Source organism: Carcharhinus amblyrhynchos, chromosome 3, assembly GCF_965287045.1.
Source record: "Carcharhinus amblyrhynchos chromosome 3, sCarAmb.v2.hapA, whole genome shotgun sequence".
Classification (NCBI taxonomy): domain Eukaryota; kingdom Metazoa; phylum Chordata; class Chondrichthyes; order Carcharhiniformes; family Carcharhinidae; genus Carcharhinus; species Carcharhinus amblyrhynchos.
In genome coordinates, this window is record NC_137326.1 from 34,151,713 (window position 1) to 34,174,488 (window position 22,776).

A 22,776-nucleotide genomic window follows, 5' to 3' on the forward strand; every position below is an offset into this window, starting at 1 on the left:
GGTTCTCTCTGAACTCTACTGCTTGTCGCAGGCAAACCTGCAGCTCAGAGCCAGGCACTGGCAGTACTGTCAATAGCTGTGAAGCTGACCGTGACCCGGAACATATTTTGTGCAGGCTCCACCCTCACTCTTCTATAAATGAATTGACTGGCACACTGAATGAAAGGATGGATGTGATAGCACAGGACAGGATACAGGGGAGGTTCACCAGGAAGTTGCCTGGATGGAGGATTTGAGTTATAAGGAGAGATTGGATAGGCTTGGATTGTTTTCTTTAGAGTGGAGAAGGCTAATGGGGGACATGATTAAGGTGTATATACAATGATGAGAGATATGGATAGGATGAGTAGAGAGCAGCTGTTCCCTTTATTGAGGGGTCAATCACGAGAGGGCATTGTTTTAAGGTAAGGGGCAGGAAATTCAGAGGGGATCTGAGAAGAAACCTTTTCACTCAGAGTGTGGTGGGAATCTGGAATGCATTGCTTGGGAAAGTAGTGGAAGCCAGAAACTTACAGCTTTTAAAAAATATTTGGATGAGCACTTGAAATATCATAACATTCAAAGATATGGGGCAAATGCAGAGAAGTGGGATTAGCATGCCTCTAGTGGTAGTGGTTAGTGCAGACTCGATGGGCTGTAGGGCCTTTTCTGTGTTACATGAATCTATAGCACACTGTGTGAGAAGAGAGGGTAGTAGACTATCTTCTCTCCAGAGAGAAGAGGGCAGAGCATGTCAAGATAACATGGTGGGGGTCACCAATGACTGCACTACAAGCTGTTCTGGGGGTGCCACATCTAAATTCAGAGGGACATCTCAACCACAAAGTCCCTCAATGAGCAGCTGGTATGTGACCATACTCAGCAAAACAAGCAGGTCAATGTCTGCTATGCTGGCAGCAGCCTCAATGCCTTTATTCTGCACCAGCTCACAGTGCCATCAGTATTTCAGCCACCAAGCGAGACTGGAGGATGATTACTGCCAACAAAGGCTATCCGCTGACAAACTGGCTCATGACTCTGTGCACAACCGCACACAAATGTGGGCATCGTGCAAATAATGACAGCCACATTTCCATGCCAGATGCCATCGAGCAGACCACTGAAGTGCTTAAGTAACACTTCTGCTGCCAAGACTGCTCTGGATGAGCCGAATATTATAGAGTCTGTGCCACGATTCATCATGATCTGCTACATCCGGCATAACCTCACTATCATGAGGGCATGACCCTTGTCACTAGATATAAGGTCAGCAGCAGAGGAAGATGCGGAGGAGGAGGAGGCAACAAATGCATCTGTTTTCTGGCTGAGCTATCTGTAATTTGTTCAGCAGCAGTGAATAAAATCTCAATGACCCATTCAACAACAGTCACATACTTTACCATGCCCCTGTAACCAGCATCCTCTTAGTTACATTTGCTGAAATTAAACACAACACCAACATTCCAAACCAATTTCAATAAATAAACCATCCAATATTCAATACAAAAATCAACCAAAAGCTCTTGCGCATTCTCTTTGTTTGTGACTTCTGTGGGCTTATGTCTGGCCTTGAGCTTCCACACAGTGTTACAGCAGTGGCTGTAGCAGAGCTGGTGAAGATTGCTAATTTGCAGTGGGTGAAGAGTGTGGATCACCTTGCACGACATCCTTGAGCAGCTGTGGTTCTAGAAGACCTGATGTGCAGATGTAGGTGTTGGACTGGGGTGGGCACAGTTAAGAAGTTTCACAACACCAGGTTAAAGTCCAACTGGTTTATTTAGAATCACAAGCTTTCGGAGCACTGCCCCTTCATCAGGTGAACGATGAGGTGCTCACCTGATGAAGGAGCAGCATTCCAAAATTTAACCTAGTGTTGTGAGACTTCTTACTCTAGAATGCCTGACTTGGTACAGCACCACTTCTACATGGTTGGCAGTAATCTGGGCCTGGCTGGAAAACAAGTAGCAGCAGGAGCATTGGTGTGTGGTGGCACAAATGCTATCATCATTGAGACGTATAAGATGATGAATGGGATGGATAGGATAGAGGTGGAGAGACTCTTCCCGCTCAAAAAAGACAGTAGGACTAGGGGGCACAGCCTCAAGATAAAGGGGAGGCGGTTTAGAACGGAGTTGAGGAGGAACTTCTTCACTCAAAGGGTGGTGAATCTCTGGAATTCTCTGCCCGTTGAAGTGGTGGAGGCTGCCTCGCTAAATATTTTTAAGAAGCGGGTTGATGGGTTCTTGATAAGAGAGGGGATTAAGGGTTATGGGGAGAGGGCGGGAAAGTGGAACTGAGCCACAACAGATCAGCCATGATCTTATTGAATGGCGGGGCAGGCTCGGGGGGCTGGATGGCCTACTCCTGCTCCTATTTCTTATGTTCTTATCTTAAGAGAGAGGGTAGCAGGCTTGGCCTCCATCGGTCAATGCGACTCCCTTTCAGCAGCACATCTGCAATCCTAATAATGCTGGAGTGCAGATTGTTGGGTTGCTGTGAAAGTCTGCTCGCCCCTTTGAGAGCTGGTATCCACAGACACAGTGGCAGATGCTGGGATGTGTGTTGCATTCTGAGCTTTCCCTGCAGCACTCAGAAGATGTATGGCTTCTGCAATAAAAAGCTGAAGCATTGGCCATCAGACGTTTCATCACAGTTGAATCCACAAATGTTTGTATGAATGTGGCCATACCTGTCATACTGGAAAGGAAATGGGGTCCAGGCTCTGTGCAAGGTGAATACCAGACTCCTCGATCCACCGTAACAGTGACCGCAGGCTTTCTGGCAGGCCTGCTAATGTACAAGCATTTCTGTGTGATTGCCTTTCAATCCTGTTCTATACTTTGTCTTCATTTAAGGCCTCTGCAAGCTGGCACCTGCATTACCATTTCTCTCTGTCCTGGCTGCAGGCCACTCATGCCTGCTGTCTCACCACATACAGGTTCCCACTAACGTGGGCAACGTGTCAATATCTGGGCTTGTGGCTGGGAGAGTCACAATGTTTTTTCTATCGTCACACTGTTCTTTCTCTATCACCTCATGCTCCTGCACCACTGCCTTGCTAGGTTGTTGTTCTGAAAGCAGAAAGGCACAAAGGTAATGTTCCAGTGAGGTGAATGAAGCAAAACATGAGATGTGTTCTTAAACTACTGCAGCTTGTGAAGGGGAAGAGACTATGAAGTGAAGGGGAATTGGGAGAGGAAAAGAAGAATGAAGTATGAACATACCACCATCTTCTATAGTTTCCATTATGGTTGCTTCAATAATGGCAAGCACAATCCCCTCCAATACAGTGAGGAAATGAGGTCATATCTGCCCCCTCAGTTAGCTGCTACTGTCTACAGTTGTATGCCACCTTGTCTTGCATGAGTGAGAAAAGTGCATCACTGAGTTTTCTGCAATGTGGTTGGGTGATACCCCTGTCACAGTTGAAAAGCTGGCAGTGTGTGCAAGCTGTCAGATATGTGTTAGCTGTCAGCAATGCACAGTGTGTGAGGATGAGGTATGAGTTGTGATTGATAGGGACTGTTGATAGATAGATGAATGATGGAGGTGTGATGCACAGAGCATTGTGTGAGGCTAGCAGTGCAGTTAGGGGTAGGAGATGGCATTTGAAGATGCATTGACTCGCCGTGACCACTCCTGTGATGAGGACATTGAACTTCTTTTAGTCCTGTATCCAGGTTCTCATGGCTTCAGGCTAGGAACTCACCTGCATAGCCATCTGTTTCCAATGTCATCTCAAAGTCTGCTTGGGAGAGCTCCTGGCTCCCTATGAATAAAGGACCTCTTTCCTCCTGTCAATCTCCTGCACCATGTCTTTCACAAAGAATGTTGGAGCGGCCTATATGTCATATCTTATTCTTGTGCCTTACTTAGGTCAAACTGACTTCTCTCATGACTTTCAACACCTACTCCAGCCAAAATGCACCATCCCATCCCTTAAAGAGATGAAGGTAGCAATGGTTGCCTTGAACTTATGCAAACCTCTCACAAACTGGATGAGCAAGTTGGATGACTGAGGAAGACTTTGGATGAGGAGGGTGTCGTTGACTGCATCAAAAGCTGCAAACAAGGCAAGAAGGAACAGGAAGGATACCTTTCCTTTGTCACAAAAGATAGCATTTGTGAGTTAGAAAAACAGCTATTTCTATGTTGTGGAAAGGATTCAAACATGGAAACGCTTGAAAGATAGGTGTAGATTTTGGGAGGTGACAACAGGAATGTGAAATTGGAAATATGCTTGTAATTTGCAAGGAAAGCATGGTTAAGGCACACTTATTGAGGAGGGAATTGATTTGAAAGGAAGGACAGTGGCATCTGAGATGAGAGATTGTCAGCTAACATGGGAGCCAGGAAGGGGAGTTTGTTGGATCAAGGGAAAGGGTTTCATATATAGGCTGAGCTCCAGTATGCCGAGTGGGGAGGAATATTTAATCAGGAAAATGTCAATACCTTCTTTTAATATAAATGATTCAAGAAAATAGAAAGCTATTTATCTTTGCACAGAGATAAATTCATTTATTCTATTTCAGTCAGAAATTTAGGATATCTGGTACGCACCCTTCAGTGCACTTTTAAAAAAGGTTTTCCTTTTGTTTAATATCTCTGTTGTTCATGACATTTAACAGTCAAAGTTTCAAAAGTGAAATATTTTTGAAGCATGAACAGAATTAGACCTGTGATGGATGCTTGGAAACTAAAATGCTGCAGCTAACCAGGGGCACACAGATAGGAAACCAGCAAGCATTTATTGCACCTTTTATATATCCTCTTCTATTCTCCAAGGCCCCCCAGGGGTTTGTAGTGAGGGTGGACAGGTGGTATATTCCCAGCCCTTTGCCAATGCACTTTGTATAATATCTAGTGACTTATCCTCTGATCTTCATTCCCTCTCTCCCTCCCTGTGGGGGAGCTGCTGAGCTCTGCTTGATGCCTTCCTCTGACAACACAGCCAATACCAGAAACTCAGCAGGTGGGCATTGGCAGTCACAAACCTGCATCCTACTACTTTGTAACAGTCTGTCCAAACAGTAGTTCTGTGTATCATCTATAGGGCTTTATGCTCTGAGGAATCCTAAAGATACCAAAACTACAACAGAATCTTTGAGTTACAGCCCTTGAAGCTCCTGACACTCAAATATAATTGGTACCTCGGGAGGAGGAAAAGGTCAAATCTCATGTTATTTCAACATGTATACACTATTTCTACACTGCATGTAGCTCTGAATTTCAAAACCATGATTGCAATGTTTAAAACGTAGGGGGTGATTCTCTGAGGCCTCTAGCCCCTGCCAGGAATCCCAATGACTTATTGAATCAGGTAAGGTAGGAAGGCGGTCATTCTCCAGGGCCGCTAACCCCAGCCAGGAATCCCTTTGGCCCTTTGAATTGGACAAGAGGGCCAAATTAAGATTCTCAACGGCTGTCCAAGCCACTGCGAGTCTCCCAGCCTGCCTCCCTGCTTTATATCAATGACTCAGATGAGGGGAAGGAAAGCATGGTAGCTGAATTTGCACATGACACGAAGCTAGATAGGAAAGTATCTAGGAAAGTTTTGAAGAGGAGATAAGGAAATTGAAGATGGTTAGAAATAGGTGGAGTGAGTGGGCCAAACTCTGATAGGGACAGAGTATAATGCAGGAAAATGTGATGTTGTTCACTTTGGCAGGAAGGATAAAAAGGCAGAGTATGACTTAAATGGAGAATGACTGTAGAATCCTGAAGTGCAAAGGGATCCAGGTGTTCTCTAGCATTAATAACTGAAAGGTAATATGCAGCTTCAGCAAGTAATTAAAAGGCTATTGGAATGCTATCCTTTATCAAAGGTGAATTCAACATAAAAGCATGAATATTATGCTTCAGTTACACAGGGCACTGTGAGACCACATCCTAAACACCGCATTCAGTTTTGGTCTTCTTATTTAAGAAAGATGTAAGGGCTTCAGAGACAGTTCAGAAAACGTTTACGAGATTGATACTTGGAATGAATGGGTTGTCTTATGACGAAAGGTTAGACAGTGAGCTTGTTTCCACTGAAATTTAGAAGGGTGTGGGGTGACTTGATTGAAGTATATAAGATCCTAAATAGTCTCGACAAGGTGATGTTTCTTCTTGTGGGTGAGCCTGGAACTATGAGGGCACTGTTTTAACATTAAGGTTCACCCTTTTAGGACAGAGATGAGGAGAATTTTTTTCTCTGAGGGCTGTGCAACTTTGGAGCTCTCTGTCTTAGAACGGGGTGGAGGCATGGTCATTGAATATTTTTAAGGCAGAGGTAGATAGATTCCTGTCAGGCAACAGAATCCAAGGTTATCAAGGAAAGTAAGAACGTGGAATACAAAACACAAACCGATCAGCCATGTTCTTACTGAATGGCGGAGCAGGCTTGAGGAGCAAATGTCTTATTTCTGCTCCTATTCCGTACATTCGTATGGACTCACCTGGAAATGAATAAAGGTGTGTCATTTTGGCATAAAGGTACTCATTTCTTAGGAGGAATTAACTGTTCTTTGCATATTTTGCCTGGAGAGTTTGGAAGAATTCTGTGGCATAATTTAATACTCTAGTGATGATAGCAGCTCCAATTCTTTGACACATTTTTTCCCCCAACACTCGGTTTCCTATATCCATATATCATCCGCAACATTATGAGCTCTCAACTTGCGCAGTAACCTTTTATATTCCACCTCATCAAATGTCTTTTGAAATCCAAACACATTGCAGGCAATTCTCTCATCTTGACATGCTATTTGTTTAGCGTGACGGGCTGGGAGAACCGCATGTGGGCCAATTCACGGGGTACACGTATGCGTTCCTGTTGCATGTAAATCTCCCAGTGTTGGATGTCCAGCGTGGTTGGGACCATGCTGGGAACAGGCAGGACCAGCAGGTAAGACATTTTAATTTTATTTTAATATTACTTAAATGTCATTATCGAACCCGGGACTGAAGTCTCTGGGCCCGATTGCAAATCCCATCCCAGCAGTACAATTTCACTCTGGTGGGGGTTACAGTAGCTCCCAACTTTCAGGGAACTATTGGGAAACCCTACCAGACTGAAGGAGGGGGCGGGGGGGGGGTGGTGGTGGCAAGCGGGCCCCCCAGGGGATTTGTGGGGTGGTGCCCCCTGGGCAAAGGCATCCAAGCAATGCCCCTGGCATTGCCCAAAGGGTAAAACGGCCATGCCCTGAAGGCGCCTTGGCACTGTCCACTGGGCATGGGCAGTGAAAAGAGGGCGGGGCCCAGGGGTGATCGTGAGGGTGAACATTGGATTCGTTCAAGGCTGGAGGGAGGCCAGTGATCAGAGCGGGCTGAGGGGGAGGGGGTTGTCTGCCAGATGGGATCTACATCCTGTGGAGCGAGTCTGCCTCCTGTGGGGGTGTCTGCCAGGGTTGGTGGAGTCTGCTTCCTCTGGGGGGGTGGGGAGGGATGCAATTGTCACTGCTGGTGGGGGGGGGGGGGGGGGGGGGGGGGGTGGTTGCTGAAGATCGGGGCATTCCTGGAGGAGTGGGGAGGTTGCAGCTGGCCCAGGAATGCACGTGAGGGCCACGTGAGGGCAATGGTGGTGTGTAGGGGCAGCACTGTGAGGATCCTGGGCTGGCCAGCGATTGTGCTGGCCAGCAAAGTGCAGACTGACAGTTCGAGGCCATTGTGCACGCGCAGAGGCCTGGAACTGTCAGACTCCGGTGTGACTAGGCTCCATCCCTGAGCTTTTAATGATATTCGCGATTGTGACCTCTGCATTGCAGAGTGTGGGAGATTCAAGTGTTTGTGCACTGAAAAAACAATCGTGATTTACACCAGTTTCCCTGCGAATTTGGCTCTTAGAACTTTTTTGGGAGAATACCCACCATATTTACTACTTCTCCTTTATCCTTCTTGCCTGTTACATCCATAACTACAACCAATTAACAGGTAAGGATTGGGGATGAAATGTAGGAAGAAGATTCTGCTACCTGGCCCATTCTCTCTTCAGGGAGTTACATTATTGCACGGCTATTGTTACCGACCATGCCTACTACAATCTCCTTCTCTCTGGTGGACCCTAGAATGACTATTACCTGATTCTGAAAATGCTTCATTAAAGGGCACATCTTATTGACCATATTTGATTTTGAAAACATTATGGACAGACTTTGGTTTGAAAAATCAGTTGGTGCTATGGGTTGTCACAGCAGTGGTCACTATAGTATGGTTCTTAGTTACTCTACTGGTGGGCACTTCACCCTGCTATAGTCAGACTAGAAAAATACTTCTCTGATTTGATGCCGTATGTTGTAGAGTGCTTATTTAATGTGACTTATGTATATTATATCAGAATATTTATTTTCTTTCTTCTTGGTTTTAATGCAATAATTAACATAGCATTATGATCCTTTTACTAGAAATCTTAGTAAGTGTTTTCTTCCATTTTCCTCCAAATCTCTCCCTGTAGTGTTAACTTGTTTTGAAGTACAGTTCTACATCTACTGGCAGGGTTCAGTACTTCACCCAAATGGCCAATAATCATTGCTAAATGTCACTTCTTCATTATAAGCATACACAGTGAATGATAGCAGGCTATATTACAATGGCGTGAAATCAAAGTTTATTGAACTCACATGAAATTCCAATGCGATACTTTAGTGGCGGCACTAACCTGTTCATTTGCTAATAGTCAAGCTGCCTACTTTTGAGGCAGTTTTTCAATTCATGTATCTATCTCCAAATTAGTTTCCCCCCTCCCCCAGTAAACTACATAATCTTGCAACAACATGGTGGAATGCATGACTCATCATCCATAGTCACATTGGTAGAAAAAGCAAAAACATTTTTTTAAAACTTGTTTGTAATTGAGTGCTGACTCATTGTAATGATAGTAGACTTGAGAACTGAGATTTAACATAATCAGTTGTACGTGAGCTGATGTGTTGTTCTGCATTATAAACCAAAAACTGGAACTTAAAGGCATCAAATCTATACAGACAAATAAAGCAGACTCAGGGAAGTTTCCAAAGGGTGAAGTATGGTGTTAGGATGCAACTCCAGTGCTTGATATAGCATCCACTAGTACATGCAGAGGCTGCTTGGCCAGCCCAAGCAAACTATTTTTGTTACTCATTGCAAATAACAGTTCTACAAGCACTGTGTCGGCAGTTGGTAGTGGATTATTTGGAAAAAGAGGAGGAGCGGGGAAGACCCAGGTAAAATCCCAATAGGAAAAATGATCTTTAGGGCATGCACGAGACATATGGGGAGGTGACTCATTTCATTCAGATTAGTCACATACCTCTTTTCCCTGTAGTAATCCAATATTGATTGAACAGTAGGGAGGAAATTTGAATATGCAAATCAAGCATTAGTTGGGACTAGTGCATTAACTTTGTACCATATAATAAAGGCACTATGGATTCAATACTCCAGTTTCACACTTTTTTTCTACAGGTTAACATGTACACACTCTCAATATAAAATTAAACGTAATCCAAAAGAGTAGAAATTAACAGCAAAGACAGTCACACTGGAAAATGAAGCAACATTCAGAAATAGTTAAAAACTAAAGTCACTTTTAGCAATGGGATAACAGAAGTTTGATGTTATGACTGAGGAAGAAGGCCATTCTGTGGAATTTACTCATTGCAGTAATTTTTTTGGAAAGTATACTCAAATTAATTTCATGGTGAAGCAAAACTTTTAACAGGTGGAAACATTTCAGACATACTAGAAATCCTTGTGGGCAAATATATTATTTCAGCGTGGTGTAATTAAGTCTGCTTATTTCTGTAAAAATCAATTGGAGTGGTTATGTACAGAAGCTATGAATTCATACATGTACTCACACACACTGTGAGCAAAAGGCAGTATATTCCATTATCATGTACATCAGTCTGATAAAGAGGGAGAGTTTACTGAAACAAGCAATACATTTCAGTTTTGAGTGCTACCCCATTGTTCAATTACTTTGCATTTAATAACACTGCTTTCATTAGGCAAATTCATCTAATGATACAGAAATAATTGTGTGCTTCCTACAGTGAAGCCAAATGTACTGGTAACAAGAGTTCCAACATTGTAACCCCTTTAGATAAGTGTTATAGCCCTCCAATCTTGTAATTGCCATTCAATTGCGCTGGACTACCAAGGTGATTGGGATTTAATTATGCCCTACTCATAAATTACTTCAGTACTTAACTTGCAAGAAAATAATACAACACCAAATGTCTTGAGAAATTTGAAAGCAACACTAGGACACTGGGAGAGGGTCAGGAGTCTGGGGCCAGGTAACAGCTTGGAATAGAAAAATTCAGCACCAATAGATATACATAAAGCAGCTGACTATTTGCTATGGCCCACCATGCTGTTTTTAAAGAACTTAAATAGTGTACTTTTGATCAAAGCTTCTTTATCCATGTTCCAGCACTTAAAATTTTAAAAGCTAGCCATGCTGAGAAGACCACGTAGAGAAGGGATGCCAAGGAATTTCACAGAGCTCTATCTTCTCAGAGGTTGTACTATTGTGATTCAACTGCCTGGGGCGATTAAATAAGCTGAATAACATCCATATGCACATTGTACAAGATCTGCTGGAAGGAATGGAATTTGTACAGTCAGTGCTCATACCTAGTTTAGATCCAGGTACTTTGAAATAAACCATCTCATTATTGAAGAGCTTCCAAGACGGAAGGTTTCATCTGGTCATTATATTGTGGCAACACAAATATGGTAGAAAAATGTTATTTTGGGCAAGATTGAAAAGAACACTAAAATAATAGCTTTATGATTTCACCGGAACCACCATTCAAGAGGACACACCCCTGCTAGGTTTATAAAGTTGCTACTACAACGAGAAGAAATCTATCATCCTGGTAAATAAAGGCATACGACATGATTGGGGTGAGTAACATCAAGGAATTAGTTTGAATTATTTGCATTAGGAGCCAACTCCCTTAAAATGGCATCAAACCATATGAAACAGTGATGGTCTATCTGCTGAAACACTCACCTCTGCATGGTGCTCTTCATTTTGCTGTAGTACCTCAATAACCAGTTCAGCAAGACGAATTGTATCTTCCAGTTTTTTGGCAGGAGTGACTAACTGTCCTACATTTTCTGTGGTAAATAGTATCAAAAATGAGTAACATAATACAAACTATATTTTCCTCAAGTTTACACTCTCTCTCTTTTAAGAAAGCACTTTCTAATTTTCGGTACGATTATCTTTTAAGTACTTAACCTAATAAATACTTAACAAAACTGTTTTATTGAAAACAAATAGGTAATATGTATTATATTGTTTATTCCAGTACAATGCTCCAGCTAGGATTCTATCCAGGTTCAAACTGAAGTTCTGATTTTAAAAATTGTGACAAATCTAAGTAAGTATACTTGAGGACACCGATGTGGGGGATGCAATCCAATTTCTGTTAAATCTCGCGTTCCTGCAAATTCTTAAAATTTGCTCTTGGATCCAGTGCTATTTTTGGGGGAAATTTGATGAGTGAGTTCCATGAAAACTTCTTCAACCGTTTCAAAAGAAACTTGGGTTAAAAGGGCACCAGTTGCAACAAAGAGCTAGAACGCTAAAGGAAAGATCTAATTGGAACACTGTTAGCTGCCAAGAAGATATTACTGTACAACACCGTTTACTAAAAGAACTTAAAGTTATCATGCAATATGTTATGCAGCAACACTGTTAGTTTGTGCTGACATTATATTTGTGAATGCTGTGTGCACCAAATGCTCAACAAAGAAGGCAAAAGTATTACTTTCTAGAATCTAACTTGAAATTCAACAAATCATAAAAAAGGAACAGCAGTTTGTTTTTTATTAGTTTCTATCAGACTGTATTTTTCCATAACAAACTCAATATAACCAAGGCAAGTAAAAGAAAATCTTGTTTGAAAGCAACAAATTACAAAAGAAAAATCGAATAACTGAAATAAAAACTGTGACAGTACTTGGTATTTGTTTAGGCATGCCTCTGATTCTCTGACTAAGAATGTTTTGCGACGTTTTTATGGGTGGAAGTGCAGGCGGTGGTTTAGGCCAAGATCGTCGTGCTGTCATGCATGAGTGAAAGAGATAGATAAAGTAAGCAAGCAGGCGACCGAATGAGCAATGGTACAAGTAATGGAAAACTCATATAAATGAAAGAAATATCTGCATAGTTATGACAATTCAAGAGGTAATCTTGTTAACTGCTAATTACAGTTGTAACTAGATGTTTCGAAAGATCTCAACAATGCACCGTATAGCAGATATTTTAAGCACAACACAAGGTGTGAAATTTGTCTAATATTACAGTCTGAGGATATGCCACAAACCACCAACTTCTCCTTTTTTTGCTGGCATTATTTTAATTTGATTATGTTAAATACTCTGGTTTACTCAAATACTCAACTATACGGTTTTCTTTACAGAAACTATTTGAATTTAGTAATGAAATGGCACAGAAAATCAAAATTCTAAAAATAATTCTATCCTAGGAAATAGCTTTCAAATCTATTGTTAAATCAGGTATTTTGTTCATCATTTACTTCTTTGATGTATATTTGTTGTTCATTTTCTCAATGACTGCAATTAAGATCACCAGGGACTCTGTTCAACTCTGTCAAATGGTCAATAATCTAGCAAAATGCATTTCTCACACATTGCAGCATCTACTGGTGAGAACAATGAGGTGTTCAGGAGGCTCGACAATGATTGAGCAATTTTGCTCTATCAGGTTAACGCCCAGGATTTGACTTGGAAGATTAGCTGACATCCCTGTTATGAAGCTTGAAGATAAAGTAGTTTGGAGGGATAAAGATAAGAAGCAGCAATTAATGAATCACTGCTCGCAGCACTTCTGTCTCTCAAAAATGAATAGGTCAGTAGACTGGGGAAGGTCCAGGTTTGAGATTCCAGGGGAAATTATTGCAATAGAAGCCTTAGGCTTAGAAACCATTAGACAAGGCGAAAGGGAAGGAGCTAGTGAGAAATAATTGTAGAAAGGGAAGGGATATAAAAAAGTTAAATCTGGAAATATTAAGGGCTATGAAGGGCAGAACTTTGACTTACTAATAGCAAATGCCACTGGTTCTGCTGAAATTCCCAGAGTAAATGATTGGCACCACATCTACAAACATCCACTCGCTCCACCACCAATGCTCAGTAGCAGCAGTGTGTACCATCAACAAAATGCACTGCAGCAATTCACCTTCCAAACCCATGATCACCTCCATCTGGAAGGACAAGGGCAGCAAATACATGGGAATCCACCACCTGTAAGTGCCCCTCCAAGCCACTCACTATACTGACTTGGAAACATATCACCATTCCTTTGCAGTTGCTGGGTCAAAGTATTGGAATTTCCCCCGCCATGGCATTGTGGGTCAACCCACAGGATGTGGACTGCAGCGTTTCAAGGCGGCGGCTCACCACCACCTTCTCAAGGGCAACTTAGGGATGGGCAATAAATGCTGGTCAGCCAGCAACACCCATGTCCCAAGAAAGAATAAAAAAAAGTTGCATCAACGTCAAAAGAATTTTAATGACCTAATAATGATGGATAATGTAACAGAATTGCCACTGCTTCCTTCTTTCTGGCAGCAAAGAAACCCCAAGTTCATCACCCTCACTTCTTTAATTGAAAGACAAGCTGGCATGCTTGTGTCAACGACTTTCACTTTCAAACTGTGTTCTCTCACCATCTTCTCTGAAACTTATCTGGGTCTATTATACTGTGGCTACAAATAGCAGGTCAAATGTGGCTGGAAATTCTGCATTGAGGAAATTAACCCCCCCCACCTCCGCCCAGCTCCCAAAAGCCTTCAATGATTTGCAAGGCACAAGTCAGCAGGGTGATGGAATGCCCTCCACTTGGATAAGTGCAATCCAGCAAGTCAAGATGTTCTTCACCATCTTGGACAAAACAGTTTGCTTGACTGGCTTAAACATTCACTCCCTCCACCAACAGAACACAGTGGCAGTAGTGTGTACTATCTACAAAATGCTCGACAATGACTTGTCAAGGCTCTTTCAGCAGCACCTTCCAAACCTGTGACTGCTATCACTTAGAAGGGCAGCAGTTGCGTGCAAACACCACCACCTGCAAGTTCCTCTCCAAGCTGTCTACTATCCTGGATTGGAACTATATCGCTATTCCTTCACTGGGTCAAAATCCTGGATCGTTGTAGGAATGAGCAACATATGCTGGCCTTGCCAGCGATACTCACATCCCAGGATACAATTTAATAAGACATATCTGCAACCCTTTACATCAATCCCCCATTTACCGTTTTTCTCCAGCACTTCTGTTTTTTTACCTTATTAGCTGTCTGCTTGCCAACTGTGAGATATACTTCAGATATTTACCATCATTTAATGCCTTGGGTCTTACTCCAGGAAAACCTGGGAAAGGCTGCAATAGCAGGTGCAAAAAAAAAGCCATTGTGACAATTTCTGACAAACTTTGCATTGGCACGGGGAAATTATTTGTTGCTGATTAGGTATAATTTGAACATTAAGAGAATGGAGTTGTTTTCCATTCAGAAAATTCAGCAGTCTGGATTATCTTTGAGTCAGTATGACTCGTGAGTCCTGTAAAAAGAGCAGGTGAGACCTGATTCTAGGATTTCTTCTCCTCATGCCTGTTTCTGACAGTTTTCACTGGCATGGGATCAGGATGTGGTAGTCCGCCCACATGCAGTACCCCTGCCCTCTGTTATTACTGCAGTAATTGATTATAGAGCTCTGTCCTGAAAATGTAAGTTGACAATTACCAGACTAGAGATCCCAAGCAGTCTTTTCTTCAGTTCTGAATGCTTACATGCACTTTTCCCATGGGTTATCTAGTGTAATAATTTAAAGTGATTTAAATGTCAACAGTCCTTTTAAAATGAAACAAAATGTTGGTCTACTTTGACAAGGCATTTGCTGTGGCTTAGAAAAATAGGCCATCTGCTTATTAAGTTTCTATGGACGCCATTGTTTACATTCCTATGGATTTGTAGCTGAGCCCAGCATGAATGCTTGGGCGAGTTTCAAAAGTTGCAGCAGAAATTATCTCAGTGGGGGGATGTATAAGAATTTTGATTGATAATATTAAGAGGTTACTAAAGGATTAGCTGCCTTTGATGTGGTTATTGAAATAAATGGTTGTTAGTTTTTGCAAGACTGACTACTTCAAAGGATTTTTTTTTTCCAGAATGGCTTTTTTTTAAGAGTTTTGTCAGTATGGTGCATTTTTTAATCTGTTCATTATTGTGGGGGTTGCTGGCTGGGCCAGCATTTGTTATCCATCCCTAATTGCCCTTGAACTAAGTGGTTTGTGAGGCCATTTCTGAGGGCATTTCAGAATTAACCACATTGCTGTGGGCCTGGAGGAGGCCAGATCAGATAAGGTTGGCAGATTTCCTTTCATAAACAACATTAGTGAACCAGATGGGTTTTTATGACAATTAACAATGGTTTCATGGTCATTGTTACACTTTTAATTCCAGATATTTTATGGAATTCAAATTTCACCTTCTGTTGTGGGTCCCTGGATTACTAGTCTAGTGACAATATCACTACGTCACTGCCTTTCCTTGAATGAGACTTTGTTAGAATTTTTTGAATGCCTATTTCAAGACATCCTAAGGTCTGGCCAAGTTGGATACTTGGTGAGTGGTTATGGGGGATACATGGGTGCATGTGGGTATAAGGAGGCATGTGCAATATAAGGGGCATGAATATTATGAGGGGAATAGAAGGAGCTTGAGGGCATGTTACGGCAAGGGGGGTGAGAATGGCAGTTGATTGGTGGCAGAAAGGGAGAGGGTGGGGGGGATGGAGTGGTGGCGGTAAGTGTTTGAGGACCTGACATTCATCTTTAAAACTGGGCCAACGTCCTAGTAAACAGAGACGGGCTTTCCAGCCTGCCTGCCTGGCCATGTGCTCACTGCCATTGCACTTCAGATTTGCATCTGGAGGTAATTGTCTCCTGCCTGGCTGGAACAAAAATATGTTGGGTCTGGGCCCTTCTAAAGGAGATGCATTTTCTTCACTATTACTTAAAGTCTTTACTACGAAAGCTCGATTGTCATTTCTGGTGCTAGTTGTAGGAATGTATTAATTTCAGTTTTGTAAAAAGTTGAGTGCATCAGAACCACAATTACTACTTCTTCAGTAATGCAGAGCATATCAGCTGTTTGTTCCTTATCTTCCTTCTGATCTGCATCACTATGAACATTTGTGCTTGTATCATAGAATCTACGGCACAGAGACAGGCTTTTCAGCCCAAACTGGTTCCATGCCGACCAATATGCCTATCTAAGCTAACCCCATTTGCCTCCATTTGGCCCAAATCCCTCTAAATCTTTCCTATCCGTGTATCTATCCAAATGTCTTTTAAATGTTGTCAATGTCCCTGCCTGAACCACATTCTCCGGCTGCTCATTCCACATAAAAAAAAGTAAAAAAGTTGCTCGTCAGGTTCCCATTAATTCTTTCCCCTCTTAACTTAAACCTATGCCCTCTAGTTCTCAACTCCTCAACTCTGGAAAAAGATTGAGTGCATTCACCCTATCCATGCCTCTCATAATCTTATACACCTCCATAAGATCACCCCTCAGTCTCCTATGCTCCAAAGAAAAATGTTCCAGCTGGTCCAATCTCTCCCTATAACTCAATCTATTGAGTCCTGGCAACATCCTTGTAGATCTCTTCTGCACTCTCTCCAGTTCAATAACATCTTTCCTGTAGCAAGGCGACCAAAACTGAACACAATACTCCAGGTGTGGCCTCACCAATGTCCTTCACAACTGCAACATAACTTCTCAACTTCTATACTCAATGTTCTGACAATGAAGGCTAGCATGTCAAAAGCCTTCTTCATTGCCCTGTCTGTCTGTGATTCCATCTTTAGAGAACAGTGCACCTGAACACCAAGGTCCTTCTGTTCCACGATACTCCCTAATGTCCCACCATTCATTGTGAAAGTCCTACCTTGATTTGACTTTCCAAAATTCAACACTTCACACTTATTTGTATTGAACTCCATTTGCCATTTCTCGGCCACCTCCCCAGCTGATCAAGATCCTGCCACAATTTCTGGTAACCTTCTTCACTGTCTACAATATCACCTACTTTAGTATCTACCGCAAATTTACTGATCATGCCTTGTATATTCACATCCAAATTGTTAATATAGATAACAAACAGCAATGGTCCCAGCACTGAACCGTGAGGCACACCAGTAGTTACAGGCCTCCAGTCTAATAAGCATCCTTCCTCTATAACACCCTGCTTCCTATCATCAAGCCAATTGTATATGCAATTTGCCAGCTCTCCCTGGATTCCATGTGATCTAACCTTCCAGAGCAGCCTACCATAAGGAATCTACCAAAGGCCCAACTGAAATCCATATAGACAATGTCCATTGACCTGCCCTCATCAGCCTTCCTGGTCACTTCATCAAAGATCTGACAAATTTGTAAGGCATGATCTCCCATGCTTGAAACCGTGCTAACTACTCCTGATCAAACCGTCTTTCCAAATGCCTATATATCTTACCCACCACAGATGTTAGTTACCCATCTACAATTCCCAGGTTGTTCTTTGCAGCCCTTCTTAAATAAGGGGACAACATTTACTAACCTCCTGTCTTCTGGTACCTCACCCGTGGCTAACCATGATCCAAAAATCTTAGTAAAAAGTCTGACAACACCAGGTTTTAGTCCAACCTATTTATAGAACATAGAACATAGAACATAAAACACTACAGCACAAACAGGCCCTTCGGCCCACAAGTTGCGCCGATCACATCACCTACCAACCTACAGACCTATCTATAACCCTCAATCTCATTAAACCCCATATACTCATCCAGAAGTCTTTTAAAAGACCCTCTTCGTCAGGTGAATTCACCTGACGAAGAGGGTAACCCCTCGAAAGCTTGTGAGAATATTATCAAATAAATAGGTTGGACTAAAACCTGGTGTTGTCAGACTTTTTACTGTGTTTACGCCAGTCCAACGCCGGCATACCCACATCATGGCCAAAAATCTTAGCCAGGGCTCCTGCAATTTCTTCTCTAACCTCACAGTGTTCTTGAATATACCTGGTCAGGGCCAGGAGATTTATCCACCTTCATATATTTTAGTGTGTCCATCACCTCTATTGTAATGCGAACTGTCCCTATTATATTGCCACTAATTTTTCCAGGTTCCGAAGTCTTCATGTCTTTCTCCACGGTAAACACAGAGGAGAAATATACATTGAGAACCTTGACCATCTCCTGCAGTTCCACACATATGTGTCCACTTTGGTCCTTGAGGGGTGCTATTCTGTCTCTAGTTATTCTTTTCCCTTAAGTATAGTTAAATCCTTAATCCTCTCAGCCTAAGCGACCTCATGCCTCCTTTTTGCCCTCCTAATTTCCTTATGTTCCTGTATCCTCTGAACACTTGCAGGGAATTCCTTGATTGCAGCTGCTTGTACTTGAGCCATGCCTCCTTCTTTTTCCTGGCAAAACCTCAATATGTTTTAAAGTTTATTTATTATTGTCACAAGTAGGCTTACATTAACACTGCAGTGAAGCTACTGTGAAAATCCTCTAGTTGTCACACATTGGCACCTGTTTAGGTACACTGAAAGTGAATTTAGCATGGCCGACGCACCTAACCAGCAGATCTTTCAGACTGAGAGAGAGAACCGGAGCACACAGTGGAAACCCACGCAGACATGGGGAGAACATGCAGACTCCACACAGACAGTGACCCAAGCCTGGAATCGAAGCCAAATCCCTGGTGCTGTGAGGCAGCAGTGCTAACTACTGTGCCATCCTGCCATCCATGGTTCCCTACTCCTGCCATCCTTGCCCTTCATCCTAGCATGAACATATAGATCTTGAACTGTAGTTATTTCAATTTTAAAGGCCTCTCTCTTGCCGAAGGTCCCTCTGCCCTCAAACAAGCTACTGCAATCAATTCTTGCAAGTTCCTGTCTAATTCCATCAAAATTCGCCTTGCCCCAATTTAGAACTTGGACCTGTGGACCAGTTATGTCCCATTCCATAACTATATTAAAATTAATAGAACTATGGTCACTGGTCCCAAAGTGGTCCCGCACCGTCACCTCAGTCACTTGCCCTGTTGTTTCCTGAGTAGGACCCTCCACACACTGCTTGGGAAAACTTTCCTGAACACACTTTACAAATTCCATCCCATCTAAGGCCATGGGTGTCCCAGTCTACGTTAGCAAAATTAAAATCCCTACTATGACAGCTCTATTACTCCTGCATGTCTCCCTAATGTCCCTGCATATTTGATCTTCTAATTCTCATTGACTATTTAGGGGCGTATAATACAACCCCAATAAGGTCACCATCTCCTTCTTATTTCTTAGTTTCACCCACAAAGTCTTGCTGGATGATCCCTCGGTTATTTCATCTCTGACTACTGTCATGATATTCCCCTTTATCAAAAATGCAATTCCCCCTCCTTTTTCCTCCACTTCTGTCTCTCTGAAGCACTTGTACCCTGGAACATTAAGCTGCCAGTCCTGTCCCTCCCTTAGCCATGTCTCAGTTATGGCTGTAATATCCCAGTCCCACGAACCTATCCATGCTCTAAGTTCATCAGCCTTAACTGTCGGCCCTCTTGCATTGAAATAGATGCAATTTAATTAAACAGGTTTTCCCCATTCCCTGCCATGCTCCTACATATCGTCATTGCTGAGTATTGCATCTCCTTTCAGCCCCTCATATACCTCCCTGTTGCTGAGAATCTCACCCCTCTGCCAATCAAGTTTAAACTGTCCCTTATAGCACTAGCAAATCTGCCCCCAAGGATATCAGTCCTGCTCCAGTTCAGATGCAACCCTTAAACAAGTCACCTCTGCCCCAGAAGAGGCATCTGGTGCTGAGATTTAAATTTGGCTGCTTCTGATTGTTATTTGTGCTTGCTTCTTTGGAGAGTAGATGGGGCATAGTGAATACATTAGTACATGTGGATTTTGGTTACTTCACTGATATTGCTTACACTATCATGCCTTTGATAATTCTACTAATCTTTAGAGTTTGTTGTTGCTCTGTAATATCTATGAGTTCTTTTCTTTTGCCTCATTTTAAATTAAATAGTTCCATTTGAATTTCCGTTAGTGAGGTAATGGGCAGTTAAGGCAATAGGGGTACTTTACACTTCATTATTTTACAACTTTAAATTGCTGAGAATCTTGAGTTACAGCAGCTGTGTGCTATCATCATTGTTTAACATGTCATTAATAAGCCCGGGACGCAGTCTGGGCTCATTTACCTTACTTCAATTGTCGGTGGGACTGGAAGTCAGTTTTGCCTCCTGGGTGGTCAGAGGCAGGGCTGGGCAGTGCCCACTGGACGCCTTGGCACTGCCAGCCTGGCACACTGGCAGTGCCAATGTGGCAGACCCCAAAGGGTGAGGCAACGAGAGGTCCGTATCAGGGGAGGAAAGGGGGGACTCCGCAGGGGAGAGGTTGATTCATGGGGGCAGCAATCAGATGGTGGGAGCGGCGATCAAGGGATAATGGCGGCTATTGGGGCGGAGGAGTGTGGCCAGGTGGTGATCAGGGGAGGGCGTTATGGGGTAGCAGGGAGTTACAAATCTCTGGGTATACCTGGGAGATCAGGGTGCCTGCATAATGGCACCCCCAGAGCTGAGACTCCATTTCCCCCTTCTCCTGGCAACGTTCAAATTATGGCCTCTGTACTGCACAGGTAGCATAAATTATCACTACCTACCTCAATGAAAAAATGTACATATAGAATTTTTTTTGAGAAAATTCCACCCTTTGTCATAGAAATCATAGAAACCCTATAGTGCAGAAGGTGGCCATTCGGCCCCTCAAATCTGCACCGACAACAATCCCACCCAGGCCCTATCCCCACTTAGTTATCCTGCTAAATCCTCTAATCTATCACATCATGGTACACTAAGGGTTAATTTAGCATGTCCAATCAACCTAACCCACATAGCTTTGAACTGTGGGAGGAAACCGGAACACTCAAAGGAAACCCACGCAAACATGGGGAGAAGATGCAAACTTCACACAGACAGTGACCCAAGTCAGGAATCGAACCCAGGTCCCTGAAGCTGTGAGGCAGCAGTGCTAACCATAGTGCTACCATGTCGCACCCCCCTGTGCATTAAGATAACTGATTAGTTATATTTGTAAGTCAGAACATTTTTATTGAACAGAATATTTTCTTTCTGCTTTGACATTGTGATTGCAAGTATTTTTAGCATTTCTTCTTTCTGTTTTTAGCAGTTTAGTAGGGCTTGGGTTAAAATGTGTTGCGGATTTGACTTTGTTTATAACTGTTCTGTACCTAAAGGAAACGTATAACTTGTTTGCAATGGAATGTAAACTCTGGAGGGCCGAGGAAACACTTGCTTTTACTCCATTTGCTTCCAGTTACAGAGGTGGGGTGACGCATGATGACTTGTACCTCCAGCCAATGGAAGAGGTGAATTTGGATTTTTTCCAAATTAGGGATCCCGGAATAATGAGAATCAGGGATATAAATTGGAAAATTGGAATCCTTGTTAGCACAATGTTACATTGCTTCCAGACCTTTCCAGACAAGTACATCACTTCAAAGTCAGAGAAGAGAAAGACATTGCCTGTGTTGTTCACAATGCTCAAGGAAGCCTAGGAACCTGAGGAATGAGAAAATTTCATGTTGTCTTCACTGCTTTGTGTTACGTACAGGTGAAATCTTGCTAAATAAATTCTGCTTGATTTATAAATAGTAGTTATTGTACCTTGTTAGGTTAAGCAGGGCTGAGGACCCAAGTGTTAGAAATTCAAAAATCGGAATGTTGAAATTTTAATTAGATGTGTTTTACACCTCAAAAATCTATAATTTTTTGTTTAAAACTGAAGGGGTGGGGGTGGAGGGGCTGCTGAGGGGTTTGGGGCCAGCAATGTGGGGGTTGCGAGGCTGGCCGGTAATCGAGCTAGCCAGCAATCGGGGGGGGGGGGGGGGCCTCAATGTGGGGCCACTGTGCCCTGCCCCCTAGTTTTTAATGATATTCAGCTGGTGGCCTTTGCAGTGCACAGAGTGTGGGAGATTTTTCTCTGAACTCCCACTGAAAAAACCAGCGTGAATTACTCCAGTTTTCACACAAATGTGACACTTCTGGCCCCAAGTGGTGCAGTAAGGCAGACTTTTGTCTGTTTCCATAACTAGTAATTCCTGGACTGGTTTCAAGGTTGTCACAGTAAGAAGTCTCACAACATCAGGTTAAAGTCCAACAGGTTTATTTGGTAATAAATGCCACTAGCTTTCGGAACACTCTTCCTTCATCAGGTGAGTGGAGAGTTCTGATCACAAACAGGGCATATAAAGGCACACACAGTTTACGGAATACTAATTAGAATGTGAGTCTTTACAGCTAATCTGCTATTCAAGTCTTAAAGGTGCAAACAATGTGACTGGAGATAGCATTAAACATAGGTTAAAGAGATGTGTATTGTCTCCAAACAGGACAGTAAGTGAGATGTTGCAAGTTCAGGCAAGTCATGGGAGTTGCAAATAGTGTGACATGAACCCAAGATCCGATTGAGGCTGTCCTCATGTATGTGGAACTTGGCTATCAGTTTCTGCTCAGTGACTGTGCTGTCTTATGTCGTGAAGGCCTTGGAGAACATTTACCCGAAGATCAGAGGCCGAATGCCCGTGACTGCTGAAGTGTTCGCCAACAGGAAGGGAACAGTGTTGTTTGGTGATTACGGGCATTCGGCCTCTGATCTTCGGGTAAACGTTCTCCAAGGCGGCCTTCATGACATGCGACAGTGCAGAGTCACTGAGCAGAAACT

General features: G+C 42.8%; 1 protein-coding gene across 10 annotated transcripts in view; it reads right to left on the reverse strand.

Moving 5' to 3' along the window:
* Nucleotides 1-22,776, reverse strand: part of cadpsa (Ca2+-dependent activator protein for secretion a) — a 513,784-nt gene that overhangs the window by 109,865 nt on the left and 381,143 nt on the right. For 7 of the 10 annotated variants that reach the window (XM_080183112.1, XM_080183090.1, XM_080183082.1 and 4 more), the window contains one exon: nucleotides 10,961-11,067. In XM_080183112.1, the coding sequence (XP_080039238.1) occupies nucleotides 10,961-11,067 (107 nt within the window). Of the gene's footprint in view, nucleotides 1-10,960; nucleotides 11,068-11,915; nucleotides 12,018-22,776 lie in introns of all 10 variants that reach the window. The other 3 variants (XM_080183098.1, XM_080183073.1, XM_080183105.1) reach the window with 1 other exon arrangement.